The sequence below is a fragment of the Mustela lutreola genome, chromosome 1 (assembly GCF_030435805.1).
Source record: "Mustela lutreola isolate mMusLut2 chromosome 1, mMusLut2.pri, whole genome shotgun sequence".
Classification (NCBI taxonomy): Eukaryota; Metazoa; Chordata; class Mammalia; order Carnivora; family Mustelidae; genus Mustela; species Mustela lutreola.
In genome coordinates, this window is record NC_081290.1 from 63,454,177 (window position 1) to 63,479,212 (window position 25,036).

At 42.3% G+C, this 25,036-nt stretch overlaps 1 protein-coding gene across 4 annotated transcripts in view; it reads left to right on the forward strand.

Annotated features, from left to right (window-relative positions):
* Positions 1-25,036, forward strand: part of STK32B (serine/threonine kinase 32B) — a 413,422-nt gene that overhangs the window by 278,820 nt on the left and 109,566 nt on the right. For all 4 annotated transcript variants that reach the window (XM_059165449.1, XM_059165457.1, XM_059165476.1 and 1 more), the window contains one exon: positions 3,179-3,352. In XM_059165449.1, coding sequence (XP_059021432.1) covers positions 3,179-3,352 — 174 coding nt within the window. The remainder of the gene's footprint in view (positions 1-3,178; positions 3,353-25,036) is intronic.

Below are 25,036 nucleotides of genomic sequence, written 5' to 3' on the forward strand. Positions count from 1 at the left end.
ATTGTCATGGAAATGATGAAGACCACAAGTGAGAAATCTACATTCTATCATCATAACACCAACCCACAGAGAAATCTGGGCAATTAGGCTCTCCTTCCAACATCAAAGAAGTTCAGGAGTTTGCAAGTTATCAGTCCTGGCCAGGACATCAAAACAGACCAACACAAAGAACCCAATGTCTTGTTTTACGACAATTTTTTTTAATTGACATATAATGTATTATTTGTCCCAGAGGTGCAGGTCTGTGAATCATCAGGCTTACACATTTCACAGCACTCACCACAGCACCTATCCTCCTCAACGTCCATAACCCAGCCACCCTATCCCTACCATCCCACCCCCCAGGAACCCTCAGTTTGTTTCGTGAGATTAAGAGTCTCTAAATGGTTTGTCTCCCTCCCGATCCCATCTCATTTCATTTTTCCCTCCCTACCCTCCACAACTCCCCACCCTGCCTCTCAAATGGCATTTGAGAGGGGGCAGGAGGAGGGGGAAGGATCTACAACAAGAGAAAGCCGCAACCTGACTTATTGCTTAAATTATTGTTCCCTTTGCATTTTGGGTTTCCTCTTTAGAATTCATTCTGTTCTGCAAGTCTCTATCCTAAAAATTCATGTTGCTCCTCCAAAGAGTTCTGGTGGAATATTGAATGAGATACCCTTTGACAGTCTAGCTGTGAATGAGGGTGCAGAACTCACTGGTTGTTAATGTAATATTTCAATAGTCTTTCAACTATTAGAATACAAATTGGGCATCTGGAGGAGGCATTTATAGCTGATTCCTGTGGTTCCTTTTTGAGCATCTCAACCCTTCTCTCCAGTAGCAAATGCGTGGAAAGATGTATCATGGAAAGATATATCAGATGACTCTTTCTATTCCAAATGACAGAAACACTGTGTAAACTAGTGGAGGTCAGAAAGCAGAGTCTTTGCCCATGAATATACAAAGTTTAGGCTGTTGCCCAGGCTGGAGCCAGCACCTCCAACAGGGCCCCTCTCCGTGTGTGTTTAGCTCTCAACCTGCTTGACCCTCTGTAGCTTCATGCTGCAGATGGATTGTACCCCCATTTTTGCAAGAGGATTCCAGGAGGCTTTTCTTTCATCTACCCCAGGGAGCACCCCCAAGGGGTCCTGACGAACCAACACCAGCAGCCAGGGGATATGTGTACACCTCCTAAGTCAGCCCAGGTCATTGATCTGCTCATCTCTTTATTGAATGGGAGGAGCAAGAAGGCAAGACAGTGCCAAAAGGAACACCTTACATGAATCACCAGTGTGGAAACAGAGGGCATTATGAGACCAGACTTTCTTCACACCAGTGATGCCTTTCATCAACTCTTCTTGAACGTAGAAACAAAAAGCCCACTTCATCATACGAGTCTGGTATTACCATGATACCAGATCTGGGCCAGGGAATTAGTAGGTAGGAAAATGTGGGCTAGTGTCCCTTGGAACAAGATATGAAAAATCCTATAAGAGATACTGGCAAGCTGTGAAGTGTGTAAACCTGGTGATTCACAGACCTGTACTCCTGGGGATAAAAATATATGTTTATAAAAAATAAAAAATTAATAAAAAAAAAGAGAGATACTGGCAAGCTGAGTCCAGGAAACACACCCAGCTTAAAGAAATACACAGTGTGTCCATCACAACAGCACCCAGTGGTGTGTGGTCATAGATATGCTGGAAGGAGGCAAGGTCTGGGTTCCTCCTGTTGACTCTCTGAGTCCCTTTGTCCCTCTGGGACTCAGTTGCCTCTAATGTCGAACCAAGGGGGCTGGCCTGGCTGACCCAGGTCTGATATCCAAGGGTCTGAGACAGAGGTCTAAGCCTCCATGGTAAATATCCACCATTCTGTGATTATTGCTCAGGCTTCCCTTATGATGACCTTCCATGATTCTGTATGGGGTGTGAAAACATTCTGCAATGCTGAGATTTTACTTGACAATTGTGTAACACCGTCCTGAGGTTCATATGTTGGCTCTTCAGTCCTTAGAAAGCCTTAAATGTGTTCTGTGAAAATGAATTATGTCCTAGTTCAGTTCTCTATGGCTGAAAGAAACAATAAAACAAAACATACAAAAAAAAAAATCCCCCAAATTAAAAACAACCCTCACAACCTCAGTGGCTTAAAATACAGCTATTTCATATCTTGTGTTCCATGTGCTGACTGGACTCAGATGGGCAAGTTTTCTGCTCCATGTGACACCAACAGGGGCTGTGGTCACTCCCGGTGCCTGAGGCAACTTACTCCCATGGCAGCCAGTTGTTGCCGGTTGTTCCTGGTGGCCAGCCAGGGCTGTTGACTGGAGCACCTTTGTTTTTCTTCTCATGGCCTCTCCACGGGGCTTGGGCTCTGGCTGGATCCTAGGAGGCCAGTTCCCTTGAGGCTTGGGTGTGAACTTGATCGAGCATCACAACATTCAGGGGGAGCAGAACCAAGCCCTGTGTTGGGAGTGGCATGTGGTGGGAAGGAACCAAGGAGTGTTGGCGTGGGTGGATGCAGCTTTGGAGACTACCTACTACAAGTCCCAAAAACACCCCATTAAAGCAGTTACTAAAGACAAAGTAATATATACAATGGAATATTACTCGGCCATCAAAAAGAATGAAATCTTGCCATTTACAATGACATGGATGAGGCTTGAGTGTATTATGCTAGCCAAATCCATCGGTCAGAGAAAGACAAATACCATATGATTTCATTCAGTTGTAGAATATAAGAAGCAAAACAAATGAGCAAAAGGGGGAGGGAAGGAGAGAGAAAAAAACCAAAAAACAGACTCTTAACTCTAGAGAACAAACTGATGGTTACCAGAGGGGTAGTGGGTGGGGGATGGGTGAAATAAATGATGGGGGCTTGTGATGAGCACCAGGTATTGTATGCAAGGGTTGCATTGCTATATTGTACCCTTGAAACTAATATGCCCCCATGTTAAGTTAAATACAATATAAATAAAAACTTTTAAAAATTTAAAAAATATATAAAAACAAAGTCAGGTGTTGGCGTCTGGTATTGGTTGAAATGCCTGTTGCCGGCCAGAGCCTCTTGAAGGCGTGCTGGGACTTCGGTGCATCTCTCTGAGCCTCAGGTTGCTTTTCTGTAGAATGGGGTCATCGGTCTTGAGGATGTCAGAGTGTCTCCATCCCTCACCTCCTCTGTCCCTCTGTGCCCACAGGTACTCCTTCCAGGACGAGGAGGACATGTTCATGGTGGTTGACCTGCTCCTAGGTGGGGACCTGCGTTACCATCTACAGCAGAACGTCCACTTCACGGAGGGGGCGGTGAAGCTGTACATCTGTGAGCTGGCGCTGGCCCTGGAGTACCTGCAAAGGTTCCACATCATCCACAGGTGACTGGGCTGCTGGTGGGGTGCCCGGGGACAGCGGCCCATGGGGCGGCAGCACATGGGGGGTGCCCAGTCCGCCAAGGTGCTGGACATTCTACTGTTGATGTTCCTTAGAAGGGACAGCACTCGGAGCTAAGGAATGACAGAACAATGCATTACTGCTCTTACGTTCTCAACAGACACCCCTCTCCCTTGTCACCTGCGTCTGAGGGGGAACACCCCACTGTGGAGAGATGGGGCTGGTGGTTGGCCTTGTCATCTCTATTCCAGCAGGACTTTGGAGGCTGGAATGTTCTGTCCCTCCAGTCTCAGGTTAGAAAGGTGACGTGGCATCAGTTGGGAGTATGAGGGAATCTTCTCTCTTCCTTTCCAAATTTGAAATTAGTGCTGTGCCTCGTGGAAGTGCTCTCCCTCTTGGGAAGCTTCACTTTTGGCCCTGGGCTTTGGTTATAAGTTCTGAATTTCTGCCTCTTCTTCGGGGCCTTTGCTTCTCCCCACCCGTGCACAGCCCTGCACACCAACAGGCAGGCAAAGTGAGTCTGTCTGCAGAGGCAGGAGACCAGGGAGAGGCTTTGGCAATGGTGGTATCATGAACAATGTCTTCTTGCTCTTCCCAGAGGAGGGGGCTGCATGAGTGGCTCCAGATTTGTTCATCTGGGGTCTCACACCATGCCTACCAGCTCTTCTAATTTAGACCATTTTGGAAGACATGGTAAAGAAAGTCTTGATTTCTATGTAAAGATGTACATTAGGCACACACGCATGCACACATCTCTACAGTTTGTCCCTCCTGAAGCCCCAGTAAAATGACAGCAAGAGTATTTGCAAAGTGACAAACTCCCAAGGATGGGGAAGACTAAAGAGGAGACTGCAGAAACATGTTGCAGGGGTTGGGGGGAGGGTGATCTGAAAGAAAAGGGAGAGTGGTGAATGATTAGTGCCCAAGAATGTAAATTCCAGGCTGTCACTGGAGTGAGTGTTGATGGAAGCCAGAGAATCCCCTAAAGGTGTAATCAGCATCTTTGGAGGGGGGACGAGAGATAAAAAGGTTAAAGTAAGGTGAATTGTTTGAAAGCCTTTTAGGAAGTCCTGAGAATTCCAGAGCGGCTTGTCCACTGTGAATAACTCTATGGCTGAATAATCATCTGAGTAACTTCACCCAACCAGAAGGCTAAGATGGTATATGAACCTACTTGTGTTGGGACACTGTATTGAAAATAGTATACGAACCAGACGCTAAAATACACAGCCTTCCCCCATTCCACCTGGGCTCTGAGAGTACACATTCAGGCCTTCCTCCAGGCAGGACACTGTGATTTCAGTGAGGATGTGACTTCAGTGTGAATGAGCCAAGAGTAAGAGACTGTGACCTCATAGCTTCACCACTCCCCCTTAGTGTATAGTTCATAGCCAACAAACCCCACTCACTTCCTGGAAGCTGCCACCTAGGTTACCAATGACCAAGGTTTATCAGACATCCCAGAAAATCTTCTGTCTCAAACAGTGAGATTCAAACAATAAAATGGACAGAAGGGGGAAAAAATAAAACTTAGAATAAACAGATGCTATGCAAGGAGATGAAAATATCCAAATATTTATGATCAGTATTTCCATAGGGATAAAAAGATGTTTGCGATTATAAAATAGGGAACACCATGTTTCTTTAAAATTCAGATAACAAACATCAGAGATCTTATAAGTTAAAAATATGACAGTAGAAATGAAAAACTCAAAAGATGTGTTAGAAGACAAAGTTGACATCCCTCATACAGTAAAACAGAAAGACAAAGAAAATGTGAGAGAAGATACAAGAAAATGCAAGAACCAATCCAGTAATCCCAGCACCAGGAGAAAGAGAAAAGAAAGAAAACATGGCAGGAGAAATCACCAATGAAATAATTAGAGAATGTCTCTGGGACCTGAAACACATGGGTTTCCAGAGATACACTGAGGGCCATAAACAGATGTCCATCAACACAAACTTCAGATCCCATAAGCTTCCACAGAAGAGCAGCAGGCCATAAAGGCTAAGGAATCAGATTGTTTGGGGTTCATCAGACATTAAAAAGCAGTGGAGACATTCTAGCCAATCAAGTGTGTGGGTAACCGTTTTCACAAGTTAAAGGTCTCCAAAAAATGTACCTCATGTTCACCTTTTCTCAAGTAACTGTCAGAAAAAGAGGTGGACTCCACAAAAACGAAGGACTAAATCAAGAAGAAGGAGGAGACAGAAGGTGGAAGTGGGGCTCTCGCAGAGAAGAGAGCCATAGGGAATCTCCAGGATGGTGATGAAGGGAGGTTCAAGGATGTCGACTGTGTCTACGGCATAGACCCTGACCGGTGCTGTCTGAGTGGATCAGAACACCCTGGGACACACTTCTTCAGGAAACATGGTATGATGGCATTCCTGGTGCATCTGGGTGCCTTGAGAGGAAGTTCTTGAGCTGGTGAAAACTCTGAAGTTGAGTAACTGGAGAAGTTTAGGGAAAAGCTCAACAAAAAATAACACAGTTATTAACCCCAGGGAATGGTAGGGATGTACACGATGTCATCTGTGTGTAGTAAAGCTTATGGTATGAACCAGGTCTGTATAGCATAATCATAATCATGGCAGCCCTGAAAGTTGATCTAATCAAAAATACAACATTCCATGTGGGAAAGGCAGAACGCGAGGATGAGCGTGTCTCCTGGGGGTTTCAGGGAAAAAGACCTCTACATCCTCATCTTTCCTAGTGGGAGGCCAGCGGATGGAGACTGAAATGCTCGAGTTCTCTCTGTCATTGACAGAGAAGGAGCTAAACATACCAAAACTGTCAGGATGGGTGGAGAGGGAGAGATGGGGAGAAAGTGATAGGGCTTGTTGCTCCTTATAACAAAACTTGCAGAACTATTGATCCCTTGAAATACTTCCGTGCATAATTTTACTGCAAATAACAAACAACACAATGGATAAGAAAAAGAGGAAGAGGAAGTTGTGGTAGCAGATAGTAGCAGTATGTAGTAGAAGAGGGGTTGTTCTGTGCAATGAAGAGAGTGTTCACTGAGGACTCATTGTTCATTCACCAGCCTTCGTGTGCAGCCATTTGGCGTTGGACTCTGCAAAACTGTGTGATATTTGTTGAGGAAGTTCACCCATGCTAGGGTGGCCTCTGTGGGTGCTTGAAGGAGCAAGTTCTTTCCTAATCGGTTATGTGAATGCCATTCGTGAATTATCACAGCTGTTTCTGCACTAGTGTGCAGTAGACGACCAACTTGCCTCATTTCCCCTAGACACTGAGTCATGTGGATGTCATGGTGAGGCAGAAGCCAACTTCTCAGAGCAGAGCCAGAGATGGACCAAGCAGACACTGAAAGTGTCCCATGAAAGTGTGATGGTTGGAACCACTTTTTTACTTCAGCAAATGTTTTTAAGTCACTCAGTGTGAAGTCATCTGTCCTCAGATTGCAGATCTACTCTGAAGAAAAGGAGTTAGCCAACCATTTAAAATTTTTAAAAATGCAATAAGTGGGATTGTCTTACCACTTCTAAAATGGTAGTCTTGGCAGAAATTTGCATCAGCTTTTTTCCCTCCCACATAGTTCAATAAATCCCTTTTTCAATGTGTTGATGTGTTCAGACTTCAAATTATGTGTCATACACATGGTGCATAAGGATATATGATAATGCTGCTCAATGTGTTGTGTTAATTCAACAGATGAATTTATAAATCCCCCACTCCTTATGTGCCCGGACTCCAATGCCATATTTTATACAGACAAATGAATGTTGCTTTTTTTCAAAGTAGCCACACTCAAGGGGTGTTGGGGTGATGCAGTCAGTTAAGGATCTGACTCCTGGTTTCAGCTGGGATCCTGATCTCAGGGTCATGAGATCGAGCCCTGTGTCAGGCTGAGTGCTCATCACTGGCTCTCTCTAAAACAAATAAATCTTTTAAAAAAAGAAGAAGTATTCTCTGCTGAGGCCCTAAGTTGTGTGCCACAGACATGAAGTTCCTTTGAAATCTCATGTTTGATGTGAAAAATGTCTTGACATTTTTCATTCCTCTCCATTATGTAGACATGATTCTTCTGATACATAAGATCATACTTTATCTTTCATTTAAAAAAAAAAGGAAATGAACAATAATGGCTTCTTGGAGTCTCCTTGGTCTGTGGCAGATGCTATCACATTATGTCCATCTATTTGGGGAAAATGAGCTGATCTGAAGGGAGCTCGCAGCTCAGGTGAGGCCAGGCCACTGGGAACCCTCCCCCCTCTTGCATTTTTAGATACAGATATGAGCCTATAAAGGGCGACCATTTATTCACGGTTTTGAACTGAGCAGTGATCTAAATGCTCATCAGAATGGGCTTGGGGCAGCATTTTCAAGCTTCTCTTGGAAAAAATTTTCACCAGTGGGGTTACTTCTATCAGATTTTGCTCTGAAAATGTCTGAATCTGCCAGGACAGTGTCTTTCGCCCCCTTAGGAAGCGCTCTTGGTGACGTGTGACTGACTGGTTCTGCACGTTCCTGTGCTTCCAGCCCCGATTTTGCCTATATGCCGATTGATGCACAGTCTCAAAGCTTCCTGGTCCCTGTGATGCCTCAGCTCATCAGACCCACGGTCATCCCTCCTTTGGAGGCAGGAGTCCGATCAGGTGCATAAGAAACCTCTCCAGCTTTGCCTTGGAGTTATGGGCTATGAACATACTCAGCCTTGACAAAATATTTGCTTACTGTCAAATTTTTGTCAGGAATAATTTCTTTTGTTATCTTTTTACTTTGGGAAAACATGTTTTATCTTTAGGACCAGTAATAGTTTAATCCTGCTAGTTTAACACTAGCAAGCTCCTTTCTCTACTTAAACTAGCATTATCTGTGCAGCAAGCAATCCTTTTGCTACAGATTGTCTAAGAGTGTACAAACTCTGATTTGTATAGTTTATCATTTTTTGTCACTTTATTGAATACATTGAGAAAATAAAGAAGTAAATCCTTTATTTTTTATTTTATTTTTTGCTGTGGAATATAGAGTTAAATCCAGATCTTATTTGTAATTTTTTTAAAAGATTTTATTTACTTACTTGACAGAGATTACAAGTAGGCAGAGAGGCAGGCATTGAGAGGTGGGGGGAAGCAGGCTCCCTGCTGAGCAGAGCACCCAAGACCCCCGAGATCATGACCTGAGCCGAAGGCAGAGGCTTAACCCACTGAGCTACCCAGGCGCTCCTTATTTGTAATTTTTTAAAGATTTTATTTATTTATTTATTTATTAGAGAGGCAAAGGGAGAGAGCACAAGCAGGGGGAGCTGCAGAGGGAGAAAGAGAAGCAGGTTCCTTGCTCAGCAGGGAGCCCGATGTGGGGCTCGATCTCAGGACCCTGGGATCACAACCTGGGCTGAAGGCAGACACTTAACCAACTGAGCCACCCAGTCACCCCAGATCTTATCTTTTAATAAATAATATGTGTATGTTATAAAGTTCAAAAGATTCAAAGGAACATGTGCGAAAAACAAAGTCCTCCCATTATTGTGAGCATTTTCACTGATTGAAAGCACAGGCTTCAGACGTCCTCTTTAAGTTCACCATTTGTGTTTGCCACACAGAATTTTTTTTTCTGCTAAGTTTTTTTTTTTAAATTTTTAATTTTTTAAATTTCTTTTCAGTATACCAGAATTCATTGTTTATGCACCACACCCAGTGCTCCCTGTAATACGTGCCCTCCATAATACCCACCACCAGGCTCCCCCAACCTCCCACCCTCCACCCCTCCAAAACTCTCAGATTGTTTTTCAGAGTCCATAGTCTCTCATGGTTCACCTCCCCTTCCAGTTTCCCTCAACTCCCTTCTCTCCATCTCCCCATGTCCTCCGTGTTATTTTTTATGCTCCACAAATAAGTGAAACATACGATAATTGACTCTCTCTGCTTGACTTATTTCACTCAGCATAATCTCTTCCAGTCCCGTCCATGTTGATACAAACGTTGGGTATTCATCCTTTCTGATGGAAGCATAATACTCCATAGTGTATATGGACCACATCTTCCTTATCCATTTGTCCGTTGAAGGGCATCTTGGTTCTTTCCAGTTTGGCAACCGTGGCCATTGCTGCTATGAACACTGGGGTACAGATGGCCCTTCTTTTCACTACGTCTGTATCTTTGGGGTAAATACCCAGAAGGCCACAGTCAATTTTGTTTTGAAATGTTAATATGTAAAAAGGCACTTACCAATGAGATATTTGACATTTTGTGTCTTCGGGTGGGAATAAGATGAGAACAGGGGTCCTTTCCAGGGCAGGACTTGTAACTGAGCCTTGTTCTTACCTACCTGCAGTTAGCATTATAATGTAGTGGGTTGTCCCCATATTTGGAACATATAATAGGAAGTTACAAAACAAAAATCAGCGTGCTTGTAGGATGCTACACCCATGATGGTCATCAACATTTGCTGAGAACTTTGCATGTGCCTGGCTTTGTATTAAGTGCTTTGCAGGTGTGACTTCATCTGATCCCAAAAGGCGAACTGAAATGGTTCCTGTTATCAGCCCCATTTTACAGATGAGACTCATGGAGTCTCATGGAGCTCTCATGGAGTCTCATGGAGTCTCTTGGAGACCGCTGGGTCTCATGGAGAAAAGTAACTCCCCAGGAGCAAACAGTAGGTGGTCACTCCAAGTCACCAGCTCTCACTGTCTCTGTACTGGTGACCCATTGGAGCCTAGCCCCCCCATATTAATATGTAGAATCTGTCCATTACCAAAGCTTTCATGAAGGAAAAAATCGTATGACTCTCCTGAAATAGCGAAACCCCTAGGCTTTTGTTTGCACATGCAAATAAAACTGTATTTTAAGTGACAATTTTCAACCTCCTCCCTCCTTGAAGTTCTTGAAATACCCTGACAAGTTGCTTATTTTCCTGTGGGGACAGCACCAGTTTCCAATTTGGCTTGCATGAAGTGATAGAGATAAAATTTATGTCCCTTTCTTGGAATGTTTGTGTGTTTGTAATTTAAAACAATTTTTTTTGTTGTTGTTGTAAATAGGTTCACTGTCTTATAATTATGCTTCCTGAATTCTGTACAGATAAACTGTCTTAACTCCTGATAATTTGGGGAAATTGCCTATGTGCCTTTCCCAGGAAATTGCTAACAGAATGAGGCTGGGATGATGCCTTTCAATGGCCAATCCCAGTTAATTGGGAAATCAAATTTGTCTAAGCAGTAGGAGTAGAGACTGCCAAGTGTCACAATATGGCTGGGCCGCTTATCTCATGTCTTTGGCAGTGGGGGTTTGTCACTCATGTAGGTAGGCAATGTAGGTAAAAGAAGGGAAGAGCCAAGATATTCCTAACAGTGGCTTTAGCTGGGGAAGGACAGTAAGTAACCTGCCCTCCTTGGCTCCCAGTTTGGGTCTCCTCTGATGACCAGTGGAATTTATGAACAAAGGAACCAAACCTCTGACGTCAACCTTCCAAGTGGTGGAACACAGCCAGCCTTGGCTCCTGACAGTAGTGGGAGGGGTCAAGGGTACCCTGTGGGTAGTCAGGGGCGTGGCCTACCACTCATTGCTGTGAAAGCTGGTGTTGAGAGTTCTCATACTGTGTTCCTGGTACAGAGGACCTTGGGCAAGTCCATTACCACTCTGATTTGAGTTTGTTTCTCTGTAAACAAGAAGAGTGATATCTGTCCACGGTCTCCTGGGGGATTGAATGATGTGGGGCTCACCTTAAACCCAGGGTGATTGCATCTCGAGTTACTTAACATATTTACATCTTCAAAGACTCTATGGCTGAATAAGGTCACATTTTGCAGATACTAGACTTAGGACTTGGACGTATCTTTCAGGGGGTACAGTGTAAACTACTATAGTCATATTCAACTCCAAGTCTGCTTTTCTATGAAGACATTCCCCTCCCTTGGGTGGTTTCTCCTTTGGGCATCCATGTGAATTCTGTTCCTACTTCAGTGAGGACTTTTCTCTGGCTGCCTGTACTGTACAGGACACCTGCTGCAGAAGACGCTTTCAGAATTATACCTTTCCTAATTACCCATTATAGGTCCTGGCACACAGTAAGTATTTATAAATGTTTATGCCTTAAATGAGGGCTTGAGGCCCAAGGAATTGAAAGGATGTGTCCCACTAGTGAGTTCTTTCTGCTCTGGCGGGCTCCGAAGTAAGTCAAATCTCAGGTTTACATTCATTGAGTTAGTAAGTATTTAATTGGCACTTGCTGTATGCCAGACAGCACAACAGAAACCCTGATACAGGGGCACCTGAGTGGCCCAGTTGCTTGAGCAGTTGAGGGGTTTAGTATCTGACTCTTGGTTTCGGCTCAGGTCATGACCTCCCAGTTTGGGTCTCCTCTGATGACCAGTGGAATTTATGAACAAAGGAACCAAACCTCTGACGTCAACCTTCCAAGTGGTGGAACACAGCCAGCCTTGGCTCCTGACAGTAGTGGGAGGGGTCAAGGGTACCCTGTGGGTAGGCAGGGGCGTGGCCTACCACTCATTGCTGTGAAAGCTGGTGTTGAGAGTTCTCATACTGTGTTCCTGGTACAGAGGAACCTGTGTCAGGCTCCACACTCAGCCCAGAGTCGGTTTGTCCCTCTCCCTCCCCCTCTGTTCCTCCCCTCACTCTCACTTTGTCTCTCTCTGTCTCTCTCTCTCTCTCTAAAAATGAACAAGTAAAATTTAAAAAAAAAAAAGAAAGAAAGAAAGAAAGAAAGAAACCCTGATACACAAGTATGTGGTTTCTTACTTCAAAACCCAGATGCTTCATAAGTATGTATTGCTGTATGCTAGACACCTGACTCGGAGTTGGGTTAGGGAGGCAGACATATAATGACCATCTCAGCCAATGTGGGAAGTGCTTGGTGAGAGCATGTTCAAAGCAGTGCAGAACACAGAGAAGCCAGGATAAAATTTGTCTCTAAGGATCAGCCTGGCTTTGGGGTCATCAATGATGGTATCTAGGCTGGGCTTTGCTTTTGGGAGGAAACAGATATTTCCTAAAATGAAGTGTTCCGGAAAAATGTTCTCTGGGCAGTCTGAATCTTATTTGCTGGTGGCAGAAGCTGTTACAACCCTTTTGGAAAGATACTTGAGAATAGGAACCAAGTACTTTGTGAATATTCATAGTTTGACGCACTGACTTCACGTCTTGGAAAGTATGGTAAGGCTCCAGTATGGCCTGCGTAAGATGCTGTAAGTGTGAGAGTATTTAGTGTAGCACACTTTACGGTGACCAACCATCCTGAAAGATCTCAAAGAAAGTGGTTTTGTAAACTGTACACCTCCCTTTAAGAGACTTGAGACGATGAGACGCCTGTATGTTTAACTCTTCCTATGAAAACTCTGCACTATTGAAAGCAGTTATTAATATGATCTTGAGATAAAATTATAGCTTATAAAATTGCATGACCTGTAAACAAATGTCTGCTTATTGAGCAGAAAAGACTCGAAGGCAATTTCCCCATGTGCTGGCCTTAAAGGGGGATGCCACACAAATCCCTTTCCTTCTTTTCTTCATTTTGAAATTTCCTGTGATGAGCACTTCATCCTTTTTAATGAAGAAGATCAAAACAACAAGATGGGATTGGGAGGGAGACAAACCATAAGTGACTCCTAATCTCACAAAACAAACTGAGGGTTGCTGGGGGGAGGGGGATTAGGAGAAGGGGGGTGGGGTTATGGACATTGGGGAGGGTATGTGCTTTGGTGAGTGCTGTGAAGTGTGTAAACCTGGTGATTCACAGACCTGTACCCCTGGGGATAAAAATATATGTTTATAAAAAATAAAAAAAATTTAAAAATAAATAAATTAATAAATTAATTAATTAAAAAAAGAAGATCAAAACATAAACAAATTTCTTCCTAAAGGGAAGGTGTTTCTCAAACATGAACTTTATTTTTTCTATTTTTTTAAAGCAGGAGTGTTTTGTTTATGTATACATTAATAATTATATGTATATTCAAATGCACAATGTAATTTTTTTCTATAGATATTAGTGTATCTTCATGCTGATTAAAATCACTTGATGTTTCCCTTATATGTATATACATATTTTTCCTAGTTCTTTGTTGAAAACTACATAATTGGGGAGAGGGAGTAATTTAGAAGGAAAAAAATATATTTGATAAAAATTCAGCACTACGAGAAATCACTTTAATATCATTCTAAATTTTGTCACTTTGCACTTGGACTCAGCTCTGTCCTGTGTCACATCTGTCAGACATGAGCATTAGATTGGACTTCCTGGTTTGGAGTCCTGATGCCACCACTTAGGCCAGCTGTGAAAGCTCAGAAATTTCATCTCATCGTGCCTCAGTTTCATCACCTTTAAAATGGGCTTATGTGGATGTGGAAAAAATGATTAGTGTTGAACTCCTGACACAATTCCTGCCTAGCATCCTCCAAACCTTTGGGGAAACCCATAATAAGACAATAATAATCAATACCTCTAGTATAAAGCTGAATAGGACCTATTTCTATAGGCCTCAATATCTTCCCAGTCCTTCTCTGCCTTCACTGTGCCAAGAGTAACCTGCTGGTTCTCATTAGATCCAAGAGGGACCACAGCAGTACCTCTTCATTACTGTGGTACTGGGGTCATAGCAACTAGGAAGAAATCTTCAGATGGGAAAAAAATGGGAGACACGCAGAAATGTCATTGAGTGTGGAAATTCCAATTCAGTTTCAAGAGTAATTTCATTATTTCCAGGCACAGAGCTTGGTTTCCCTTCTGTTACAGGCCAGCATTTTGAGAATTTATGGCTCCGAGATGATATAAAAGTGAGATGCAAGAGAATCCAATTTATGCCTTAAAGGGACTGTTCCATCTTCTAGATGTAAATTGCTCATGCAATTGAGGGGAGAGTGTTTACGTTAGATAATAAATTTTAGAAATAAGGACCCGGGTCTCAACTTAACGTCAGAGAAACTAGAATGAAATCTGGGAGCAGAATATGAAAGCAGAAAACAAACCTCCAAATGGGTCCAATAAATTAGAGGCTGTTCTACAGAAGATGTTCAAAACCAAGACGATGAATGCAGTGTCAGGAAATGGGGTCAGCATTTTTTGAAATGTCAGCATACAACAAAAGCACTAAGATTTCTGAAGCTTTGTTCCTGTGCTGTTCCCCACAGCTCTGAATCCCTTCCCTGACTCGTATCCTTCATTCAACAGTCAGTGAATAATACTGGGGAAGGGTCAAAGCTTGGGCATTAAGGACGGAAACGTTAAGAGACAACAAAACTCTACCCCCAAGAAGCCTCAGGCCTGTTACTAATTATTAGTTCCTATAGTAATAACCTGTAGCTATAGGTTATTAGTAATAATAGCATATTTGGGCCCTGACCACCATGTGCCAGGATATATGTATGTACGTATACAAACACACACATATATATACATACACATACATATAGTCACACAGTTGCCAGTGTATGTATCCTATTACAATTTAATGTAGTTGCCCCTCCTTTTGCAAGTGAGGAAAAGACAGGGCTGGGAGGGCTATGAATCATAAGAGAGCTAAGTAGGAACACAATACTCAGGGAGTTCTGAGAAGTGACAGATCACATATGCTTTATGCCTTGCTTATGGAGGAGATGGGCTTTGAAGTCTGAATGGCATTTTGACAACAGGGACAGATGGTAGAGAGCATGTTTCCAAGAAGACTTCATACAAGGAATGGGTTGGCTTACTCATGTCTCCTTGTGTAGGACCTTGAGTGTAAGATTATTAAATGTGAACTCTTATCTTGTGACAGTTGTCACAAGGATTGTTGAAAGAATTCCCTATGGTCACATGGGTGTTGAGATGAGGAAAGAGAAGAAGGTGGTGTAGAGTTTCCATATTTACAGGTTGGTGCTACCTACTGTGGTATTCTGCATTACTCCTTTGTGCTGGACCTAACAACCTGTGTAGTCTTCATACGTATTCATTCATTCATTCATTCATTCATTCATCTGTTCATCCTTCCATCTATCCATCCTCACGTCCATCCATCCATCCACGCATTCATCCACTCAGTAGTGACCTACCAAGTACGTACATCATGTTGGGCTATGGATGCAACAGTGAACAGTGCACCTGACCTGATAGAGTTCCTGCCTTCTTGTTGCATACTTTCTAATGGACAGAGGCTGAGAACAGACAAATATGTACGTAATATGTCAGAGGATGACAAGTACTGCCAAATTCTGTGGCAGCATGAGGTGAACCACAGATGGGGGTCTGGTTTGTGTCCGCTTTGTGGGGAGGGGTCAGAGAAAGATGGCTCTGATACAAGGACATGTGAGCAGGGAGCTGGAGGAAGTTAGGTGAGAGTTGTGGCAATGCTGTTGTACCCTCTCGAGGCAGCAACATGGAGACCCTGAGATGGGAGTATGCTTGGTGTGTCTCAGGAACAGCAAAGAGACCAACATGACTGGAGCAGTGTGAGCACCAGGGAGAGTGGTGGAGGTAAGGCCTGGGGGAGAGGTGAAACAGAGGGTAATGGAGATTTATTGGCTTCAGCTTTTATCCTGAGAGAGCAGAACGTTATTGCTGGGCTTTCGACAGAGCAGTGACATCATTTGATCTATGCTTTCAATAGAGGTGGGCACTGGCCACTCTGTTACAGGATCATTTTGGCTGCTATGTGGGAGATGGACTGGCGGGGGGCAGCATTCCATCCTATAGATGAAGAGAAGGCAAGGCTGGAGAATAGAAAAATATTTTGTTGGAGTATCTGATAACCTGTCCTAATACCTCTGTTGGCCGAAACAACCACAGTTTAATTACTTGGAAAGAGACACTTAAAGAACACTTGTTGGACAAGTTCTTCTTCAAGATGCCTGACCCAGTCCTGTGTTCAAGGTGACAGAATGGGGCAGGACCACGCCAGTTCTCAAAGTACTTCATACCCAGTGCAGGGAAGATACATGTGCTCAGAAATTACAATAAGACAAGAGAGCTCCACGTGCTTTGCAAGATGAAATCCTAATGTGGGGGCGATGTCACTGTGAGCCGACCCTGGGGCGGGGTGTCAGGTGACGTCACACCAGCCTTTGTGCTATAGGAGTGCTATAGTGTGTGCTGACTGTCTTCTGATAATGGTGGCTGTCATGTGAGGGAGGGTGGTTAGTCCATGTTATAGCATATGTTGGAATTTCCTTTTTTTTTTTTTTTTGGCTGAATAGTATCCTATTATATGGGTAAACCATATTTTGTGTGGGTAAACCACATCCCCTTACATGTTTTAGGACATTTGGCTTGCATCCATCTTTTGGCCTTTGTGAATGATGCTGCTGTGAACAATTTGCAGGGGGGCAGGGAGTATACTTAGAATTGCTGGATCAAAGGGTAATTCCATTTTTAATCTTTTTAAAAAAAGATTTTGTTTATTTATTTGACAGAGATCACAAGTAGGCAGAGAGGCAGGCAGAGAGAGAGGGGGAAGCAGGCTTCCTGCTGAGCAGAGAGCCCAAGGTGGGGCTCGATCCCAGGACCCTGGGATCATGACCTGAGCCAAAGGCAGAGGCTTTAACTCACTGTGCCACTCAGGCGTCCCTATTTTTAATCTTTTGAGAAACCATGTGGGCTAGAGTTTGCTGATAAGGAGCTTCACTGCTGGACTAAAAGATTCAGGCTTTCTTCTGTAGCCCACAGGGAGTTGGATAGTATAATCGAGGATGGTGCGTTCAGCACATGCAGCAGATATTCAAGGGAACAGAGGTTTAGGTCAGGGAGGCCCATGGGGACATGGCTACAAATGTTAAAGTCAAGTGATACGGATTTTCAATCTCTTTTATTTTTTTTCCTCTTAACTTCTACTTTTTTTTTCTTATATTAGTCACCATACAATACATCATTTGTTTTTGCTGTAATGTTCCATGATTCATTGTTTGCATATAACACCCAGTGCTCCATGTAATACGTGCCCTCCTTAATACCCACTGCCAGGCTCACCCATGTCCCCATCCCCTCCTCTCTAAAACCCTATTTGTTTCCTGGAGTCCATGGTCTCTCATGGTTCATCTCCCCTTCTGATTACCCCTCCTTCGTTTCTCCCTTCCTTCTCCTAATGACCTCCATGCTATTCTTTATGTTCCGCAATCAAGTGAAAACTGCATCTTAGTGTATCATGGAGAAATGACCAAAAATTAAAAGAAAAAGGACATATCACCTTCAAATGAGCAATAATAAAATTGACTGTGGACTTACCAATAAAAATATAAAGGGCCAAATGTAAAAAAAAAAAAAAAAAAAAGAAAGAAAGAAAGAAAAGTCATGTCATACTTATGTAAAAGGAAAACATGAAACCAGTTTTTTCAGTTTGCAGTATACTAGTCACTAGAATGAAGCCCTGGTCCTCAACGCCAATGAGATTGCTTCCTTTCACCACCAAGGAAGGCATGTGTAAGTTGTTAAGTGTTTTGATGCAGGAACCAAATTTTTCTCTACAATAGTAAACAAATGTTCTTTTAACATGAGAGAGCTCCATCAAGCTATATGGAGCACTGTTATTATTTTTTGAAAGAGCAATAAAATGTATATTTCAATAAAAATATACATTTCAGGAGGAACTTTTCAAGCTGAAAGCAGAAGTTATACATGTGTTCCTTGACTTCAGGTTAGCATCGCACATATGAAGGCACAAGCAAATCCTAGGCCATCAGTGAAGCAAATGAATTTAAGCCCTGATGCGTTCATGATCTGTTTGCAATTTGGCTGATACTGTCATCATGGGAACCAGCCCCCCAAATTTCCTCTCTTACTCCCATGCTCACTGAGGTTCAAAATCCTGATTCACCTTTCTGCCTCAATCCATTATCATCATGTGCTTGGACTAATTCATTGACCTTTGTAAACAGGTCAGGAGGCAGGCAGAAAATAGAAACCACCTTGAGTATCTCACACAGAGGGAAATTAGTACAGGGAGTTGGTGACATGGGTGTTTTTCTTCTGTATTGAGGAGCAAACAGATGAGGCAAGACAATTAGCAGCAGCAAGAAACTGCTAGAGGGACACAGGAGCAGGGCAGTGGGGAGGGACACAGGAGCAGAGCACTGTCTTGGAGCTCTGGGGCCAGGTCTCTGCAGCAGCTGAAGACCTGCTTAGTGAGAGATGGAGCCGGAGCTGGGCAGTACCATAGAGGCAGGGATTCTGTGCCACAGGCTGGAATGACAACACAGAGAGAGGGAGCCCTGCCTGGGGCCCTGCCCAAAGAGATATCCTGGCTTCTCCCCAGTTCCCACTCTCCAGTCTTCCACACCACCTGGTAGATTTCCCAAAACATTGTTGTTATGACATCACTTCCAACTCAAGTGTTGGAAGTGTTGTAGCCATGGCGGCTACCATGACTTCAGAGGAAAGCACATTTGAGCTCCATGTTTCATCCTCTCTGCTACCAGAATACCTTGCACAGACCTCCACTACTACATGACCATCCTTGTAGTTGGTGGATTGGTGGATGTCTTTCTCCCACTTGGTTTCTGTCCCCACAAGTTTGGAACCTGTTCCTATTATTAGTGTAGCCCCTAACACAGTGCCTAACTATCAAGAATGTGTGACCAATGACCATGGAATGCCTTAGTAAGATTATACATGTTTTTCCACAAAAGAAGAAACAAAAAAACAAAACCACTAGAACTGATAAATGAACCCAGTAAAGTCACAAGATACAAAATTAATATGTAAAGGGACACCTGTGTGGCTCAATCAGTTAAACATCTGTCTTTGGCTTGGGTTATGATCCTGCAGTCAGGCTCCAGGTCAGGCTCCCTGCTCAGCACGGGATCCTGCTTCTCCCTCTCCCAATCCCCCTGCTTGTCCTTTCACACACATACACACTATGTCTCCTCTCTGCCAAATAAATAATAAAATCTTTTTTTTTATTTTTTCTAGTTGTTTTTTTTTTAAATTTTTTTTTTTAAATTTTTTATTTTTTATAAACATATATTTTTTTATAAACATATATTTTTATCCCCAGGTCTGTGAATCACCAGGTTTACACACTTCACAGCACTCACCAAATCACATACCCTCCCCAATGTCCATAATCCCACCCCCTTCTCCTTAAATTTTAATAAATTTTTTTATTTTTTATAAACATATATTTTTATCCCCAGGGGTACAGGTCTGTGAATCACCAGGTTTACACACTTCACAGCACTCACCAAAACACATACCCTCCCCAATGTCCATAATACCACCCCCTTCTCCCAAACCCCCTCCCCCCAACAACCCTCAGTTTGTTTTGTGAGATTAAGAGTCACTTATGGTTTGTCTCCCTCCCAATCCCATCTTCTTTCATTTATTCTTCTCGTACCCACTTAAGCCCCCATGTTGCATCACCACTTCCTCATATCAGGGAGATCATATGATAGTTGTCTTTCTCCGCCTGACTTATTTCGCTAAGCATGATACGCTCTAGTTCCATCCATGTTGTCGCAAATGGCAAGATTTCATTTCTTTTGATGGCTGCATAGTATTCCATTGTGTATATATACCACATCTTCTTGATCCATTCATCTGTTGATGGACATCTAGGTTCTTTCCATAGTTTGGCTATTGTGGACATTGCTGCTATAAACATTCGAGTACACGTGCCCCTTTGGATCACTACGTTTGTATCTTTAGGGTAAATACCCAATAGTGCAATTGCTGGGTCATAGGGCAGTTCTATTTTCAACATTTTGAGGAACCTCCATGCTGTTTTCCAGAGAGGTTGCACCAGCTTGCATTCCCACCAACAGTGTAGGAGGGTTCCCCTTTCTCCGCATCCTCGCCAGCATCTGTCATTTCCTGACTTGTTGATTTTAGCCATTCTGACTGGTGTGAGGTGATATCGCATTGTGGTTTTGACTTGTATTTCCCTGATGCCGAGTGATATGGAGCACTTTTTCATGTGTCTGTTGGCCATCCGGATGTCTTCTTTGCAGAAATGTCTGCTCATGTCCTCTGCCCATTTCTTGATTGGATTATTTGTTCTTTGGGTGTTGAGTTTGCTAAGTTCTTTATAGATTCTGGATACTAGTCCTTTATCTGATATGTCGTTTGCAAATATCTTCTCCCATTCTGTCAGTTGTCTTTTGATTTTGTGAATTGTTTCCTTTGCTGTGCAAAAGCTTTTGATCTTGATGAAATCCCAATAGTTCATTTTTGCCCTTGCTTCCCTTGCCTTTGGCGTTGTTCCTAGGAAAATGTTGCTGCGGCTGAGGTCAAAGAGGTTGCTGCCTGTGTTCTCCTCAAGGATTTTGATGGATTCCTTTCTCACATTGAGGTCCTTCATCCATTTTGAGTCTATTTTATTTTTGTGTGTGGTGAAATGAAATTGGACCATTTCCTTACACCACACACAAAAATAAAATCTTTTTTAAAAATTAACGTATAGAAATTACATTTCTATACATTAAACTAAGTTAGTAGCCAAAAGAAAAATTAAGAAAACAACCTCGTTTAAAATTATACCAAAAAGAACAAAATATAAAAATAATGAAATAAATGTAACCAAGGAAGTGAAAGACCTGTACTGTGATAGCAACAATTGCCACAATCACCAGACTGTGGAAAGAGCCAAGATGCCCTTCAACAGACGAATGGATAAGGAAGGTATGGTCCATATATACAATGTAGTATTACTCAGCCATCAGAAAGGATGAGTACCCAACTTTTGTATCAACATGGACGGGACTGGAGGAGATTATGCTGAATGAAATAAGTCAAGCAGAGAAAATCAGTTATCATGGTTTCACTTACTTGTGGAGCGTTAGGAATAACATGGAGGACACTAGGAGAAGGAAAGGAAAAGTGAATTGGGGGAAATCAGAGGGGGAGATGAAAGCATGAGAAACTGTGGACTCTGAGAAACAAACTGAGGGTTTGGAGGAGGGGGTTGGGTGAGCCTGGTGGTGGGTATTAAGGAGGGCATGTATTTCATGGAGCACTGGGTGTGGTGCATAAACAATGAATCTTGGAACACTGAAAAAATAAAATAAAAATTAAGATGTTAAAAAAAAAACACTGATAAAAGAAATTGAAGATGACACAAATGAATGGAACTTCCCTGCTCATGGATTGGAAGAACCAATTAATATTAAAATGTTTATACTACCCAAAGAAATCTACCGTTTTAATGCAGTTCCTATCAAAATACCATAGCATTTTTTCACAGAATTAGGACAAATAATCCTAAAATTTGTATAGACTACAAAGCTGTAGTCATTAAAACAGTAGGGTACCAGCACAAAAATAGATACATAGATCAATGGAAGAAGATAGAGAGCCCAGGAATAAATACAGTTATATGGTCAATCAGTCTGTGACAAAGGCAAGAATATACAGTGGGGCAAAGACAGTTTCTTTAACAAATGGTGCTGAGAAAGCTGGAGGCTACTTGCAAAAGAATGAAAGTGGACCACTTTCTTACACCATGAACAAAAATAAACTTAAAGTGGATTAAAGACCTAAATGTGAGACCTGAAACCATAAAAATTCTGGAAGAAAACATAAGCAATAATTTCTTTGACATCGGCCATAGAAATGTTTTCTAGATATGTCTCCCAAGGCAAGGGAAACAAAAGCAAAATTAACTACTGGTACTGCACCAAAATAAAAAAGCTTTTGCACAGTGAAGGAAACCATGAACAAAACAAAAGGTAATCTACTGAATGGGCGAAGATATTTGCAAGTGATATATCCAATAAGGGGTTAATATCCAAAATATATTCAGAACTTATAACTCAACACCAAAGCAAACATATAATTTGAATAAAAAATAGACAGAGGACCTGGATAGACATTTTTTCAAAGAAGACATACAAATGGCAACAGACACATGAAAAGATGCTTAGCATCAGTAATCATCAGGGAAATGCAAATTAAAACAACAGTGAGATCCACCTCACACCTGTCAGAATGGCTAAAATCAAAAACCAAGAATTAGCAAGTATTAGCAGGGATGTGGAGAAGAAGAAGCCTGGTGCACTGTTGGTGGGAATGTAAATTGGTGCAGCCACTGGGGAAAATATTATGGCGATTCCTCAAAAAATTAAAAATAGAATTACCATAATTACCAGTAATCTCACTACTGAGCTTATCCAAAGAAAATGAAGAAAGCACTAATTCAAAAAGATATAGGCACCTCTATGTCTACTGCAGCATTATTTACAATAACCAAGATATGGAGGAAGCCAAAGTGTTCATCAGTAGAGGAATGGATGAAGAAGATGTGGTGTATATATACAAGGGAATATTATTCAACCATAAAAACGAGTGAGAGCTTGCCATTTGTGGGAGGACTGGGTGGCTCAGTCAGTTAAGTATCTGCCTTGGGCTCAGGTCATGGTCTCAAGGTCCTGGGATTGAGCCCCGCATCATGCTCTCTGCTCAGCAGGGAGCCTGCTTCAATTCCTCTCTCTCTGCCTGCCTCTCTGCCTACTTGTGATCTTTTTCTGTCAAATAAATAAATAAATAAAATCTTTTGAAAAATCTTTAATTAAAAAAAAATCTTGAGAGACTATGGACTCTGAAAAACAAACTGAGGGTCTTGAAGGGGCGGGGGATGGGAGGTTGGGGGAACAAGGTGGTGGGTATTAGGGAGGGCATGTATTGCATGGAGCACTGGGTGTGGTGCAACAACAATGAATACTGTTACGCTGAAAAGAAATAAAAAAATAAAATAAAAAATTTTTAAAAATCTTGCCATTTGCTACAACATGGATGGATCTTGAGGTTATAATGAATAGTGAAATAAATTAAGTCAGAGAAAGACAAATACCATATGATTTCATGCGTATGTAGAACCTAAGAAACAAAACAAAGGAAAAAAAGAGACAAACAAACAAAAAACCTAACTCTTAAATACAAAGAATAAACTAGTGGTTACCAGAAGGGGGTGTGTGTAGGGGGATGGATGAAGAAGGTGAAGGGGATGAAAAGTACACTTACCACGATGAGCCCTGAGAAATGTATAGAACTGTTGAACTGTGGGCACCTGGGTGGCTCAGTGGGTTAAACCCTCTGCCTTCAGCTCAGGTCATGGTCCCAGGGTCCTGGGATCAAGTCCCGCATTGGGCTCTCTGCTCAGCGGGGAGCCTGCTTCCTTCTCTCTCTCTCTCTGCCTGCCTCTCCACCTACTTGAGATCTCTGTCTGTCAAATAAATAAGTAAAATCTTTAAAAAAAAAAAACCATTGAATTTTTATATTGTGCACCTGAAACTAATATAGACACTTTATGTTAATTGTACTTGGGTTTAAAAATATACATATTTTATATAAATACATACTTTACATAACTGTTTTGATAGTTTGAATTTTAGCTTTAGAGAGTCTTGTGTTATTTCATATAATTTAATCCATAATTCTTTAGCTTGGACTACTTTTTATGCTTCCACTTAATTTGCAGAAGTGGAAAACAGAGGTTCAGAGACAGGCTATTACTTGTCAAGGCTATGAGGTTAGCCAGGACTGGAAGAAGGTCCTGCCACTGGTGTGTTGGCTCAGGGTCTAAGGCCTCAGCGATGTGTCTCCTGTGGGTTCTGTGCAGCCTTTGCACAAAAAAGATATACTCCAGCTTTGGTGCTAGCTCAGATTCTGTGCCTGGTATTACCTCTTGCCTCTTTTATAAATTATAAGGCTTATCAAACATTGAGGCTTTTAGGCCAATCCAGAGTGACTTCTAGTTCAGGGCTACAAAGAAGAAACCACCCAGAGCAAAGCTGTTGCAGTCAGCCAGTTAGATGGGCAGAAAAACACTGGGACAACCTCCCTCTTGTGACTGTTCCTTTGTTTCCTTTATTGATCAATGTGCTTACTAATTGTGACACATGTCCCATCACCTGTGAAGCTCTTGTGATATAAGAGATGTTCTTTTGAAGTGTTTACTCTATTACTTAATATAGAAAAATTTCGGTATTTATTGCTAATTAAATAATCTTAGTTACTAAAGAGGAAAACTGCTTTCTGACATATGTGAGAAACTATTGGTTTTGAAATATGCATCCTTCTCTCTCCACCCTCGCTGGGTAGGTGGGAGCTCTCACAATATTTGCATGCACGAATGAATGAGCGATACCCTGATTCATCACCCTGTGGGAGACGTCTTTTTAAAACAAAATAGGACTGTATCACTTTGCTTCTCAAAATCACTCGCCGACTCCCCATTGCCTTCAGAGTAAAAAACCTGAATGCCTTATTGCTGTCATTATGACTCGACCCTTGATTCTTATTTTGCCTGCTAGTCCTGTTATGCTGTTAAGATATGGCAATTTGTCAAAGCTCTTTTGATGAATTTGGAATAATAGAAGCCCAAACCCAACCAGTTTGAGAAAAAAGGAAATTTGATTTAAAAAATCTGGAAGTTCAACGTATCTGATGTTGTTGAGGCTCAGTCTCAGAGAGACAGAGAGAGAGAGCACTTGTTTTGTAGGTCTCTGCTAACTTCATTTGGCAAACTGGCTCTTTCCAGGGGGCCAGAACATGGCTTCCAGAACCCTACACTGCCATGTGCCCAGCTGGACCACCGCAGTGAAAGTGGGTCTTCTCTTTCACCAAATTCATATATCCATCCCAGAGATAGTTCCCGTTGAGTATTATGACTAACCCAGAAAAACCTCTGATTGGTTCTGCTCAAGTCACATGACTATCCCAGAAAAACCTTTGATTGGTTCTGTTAAGTCACATGAATATCTCTAAATAATTCCTGTAGTCAGAG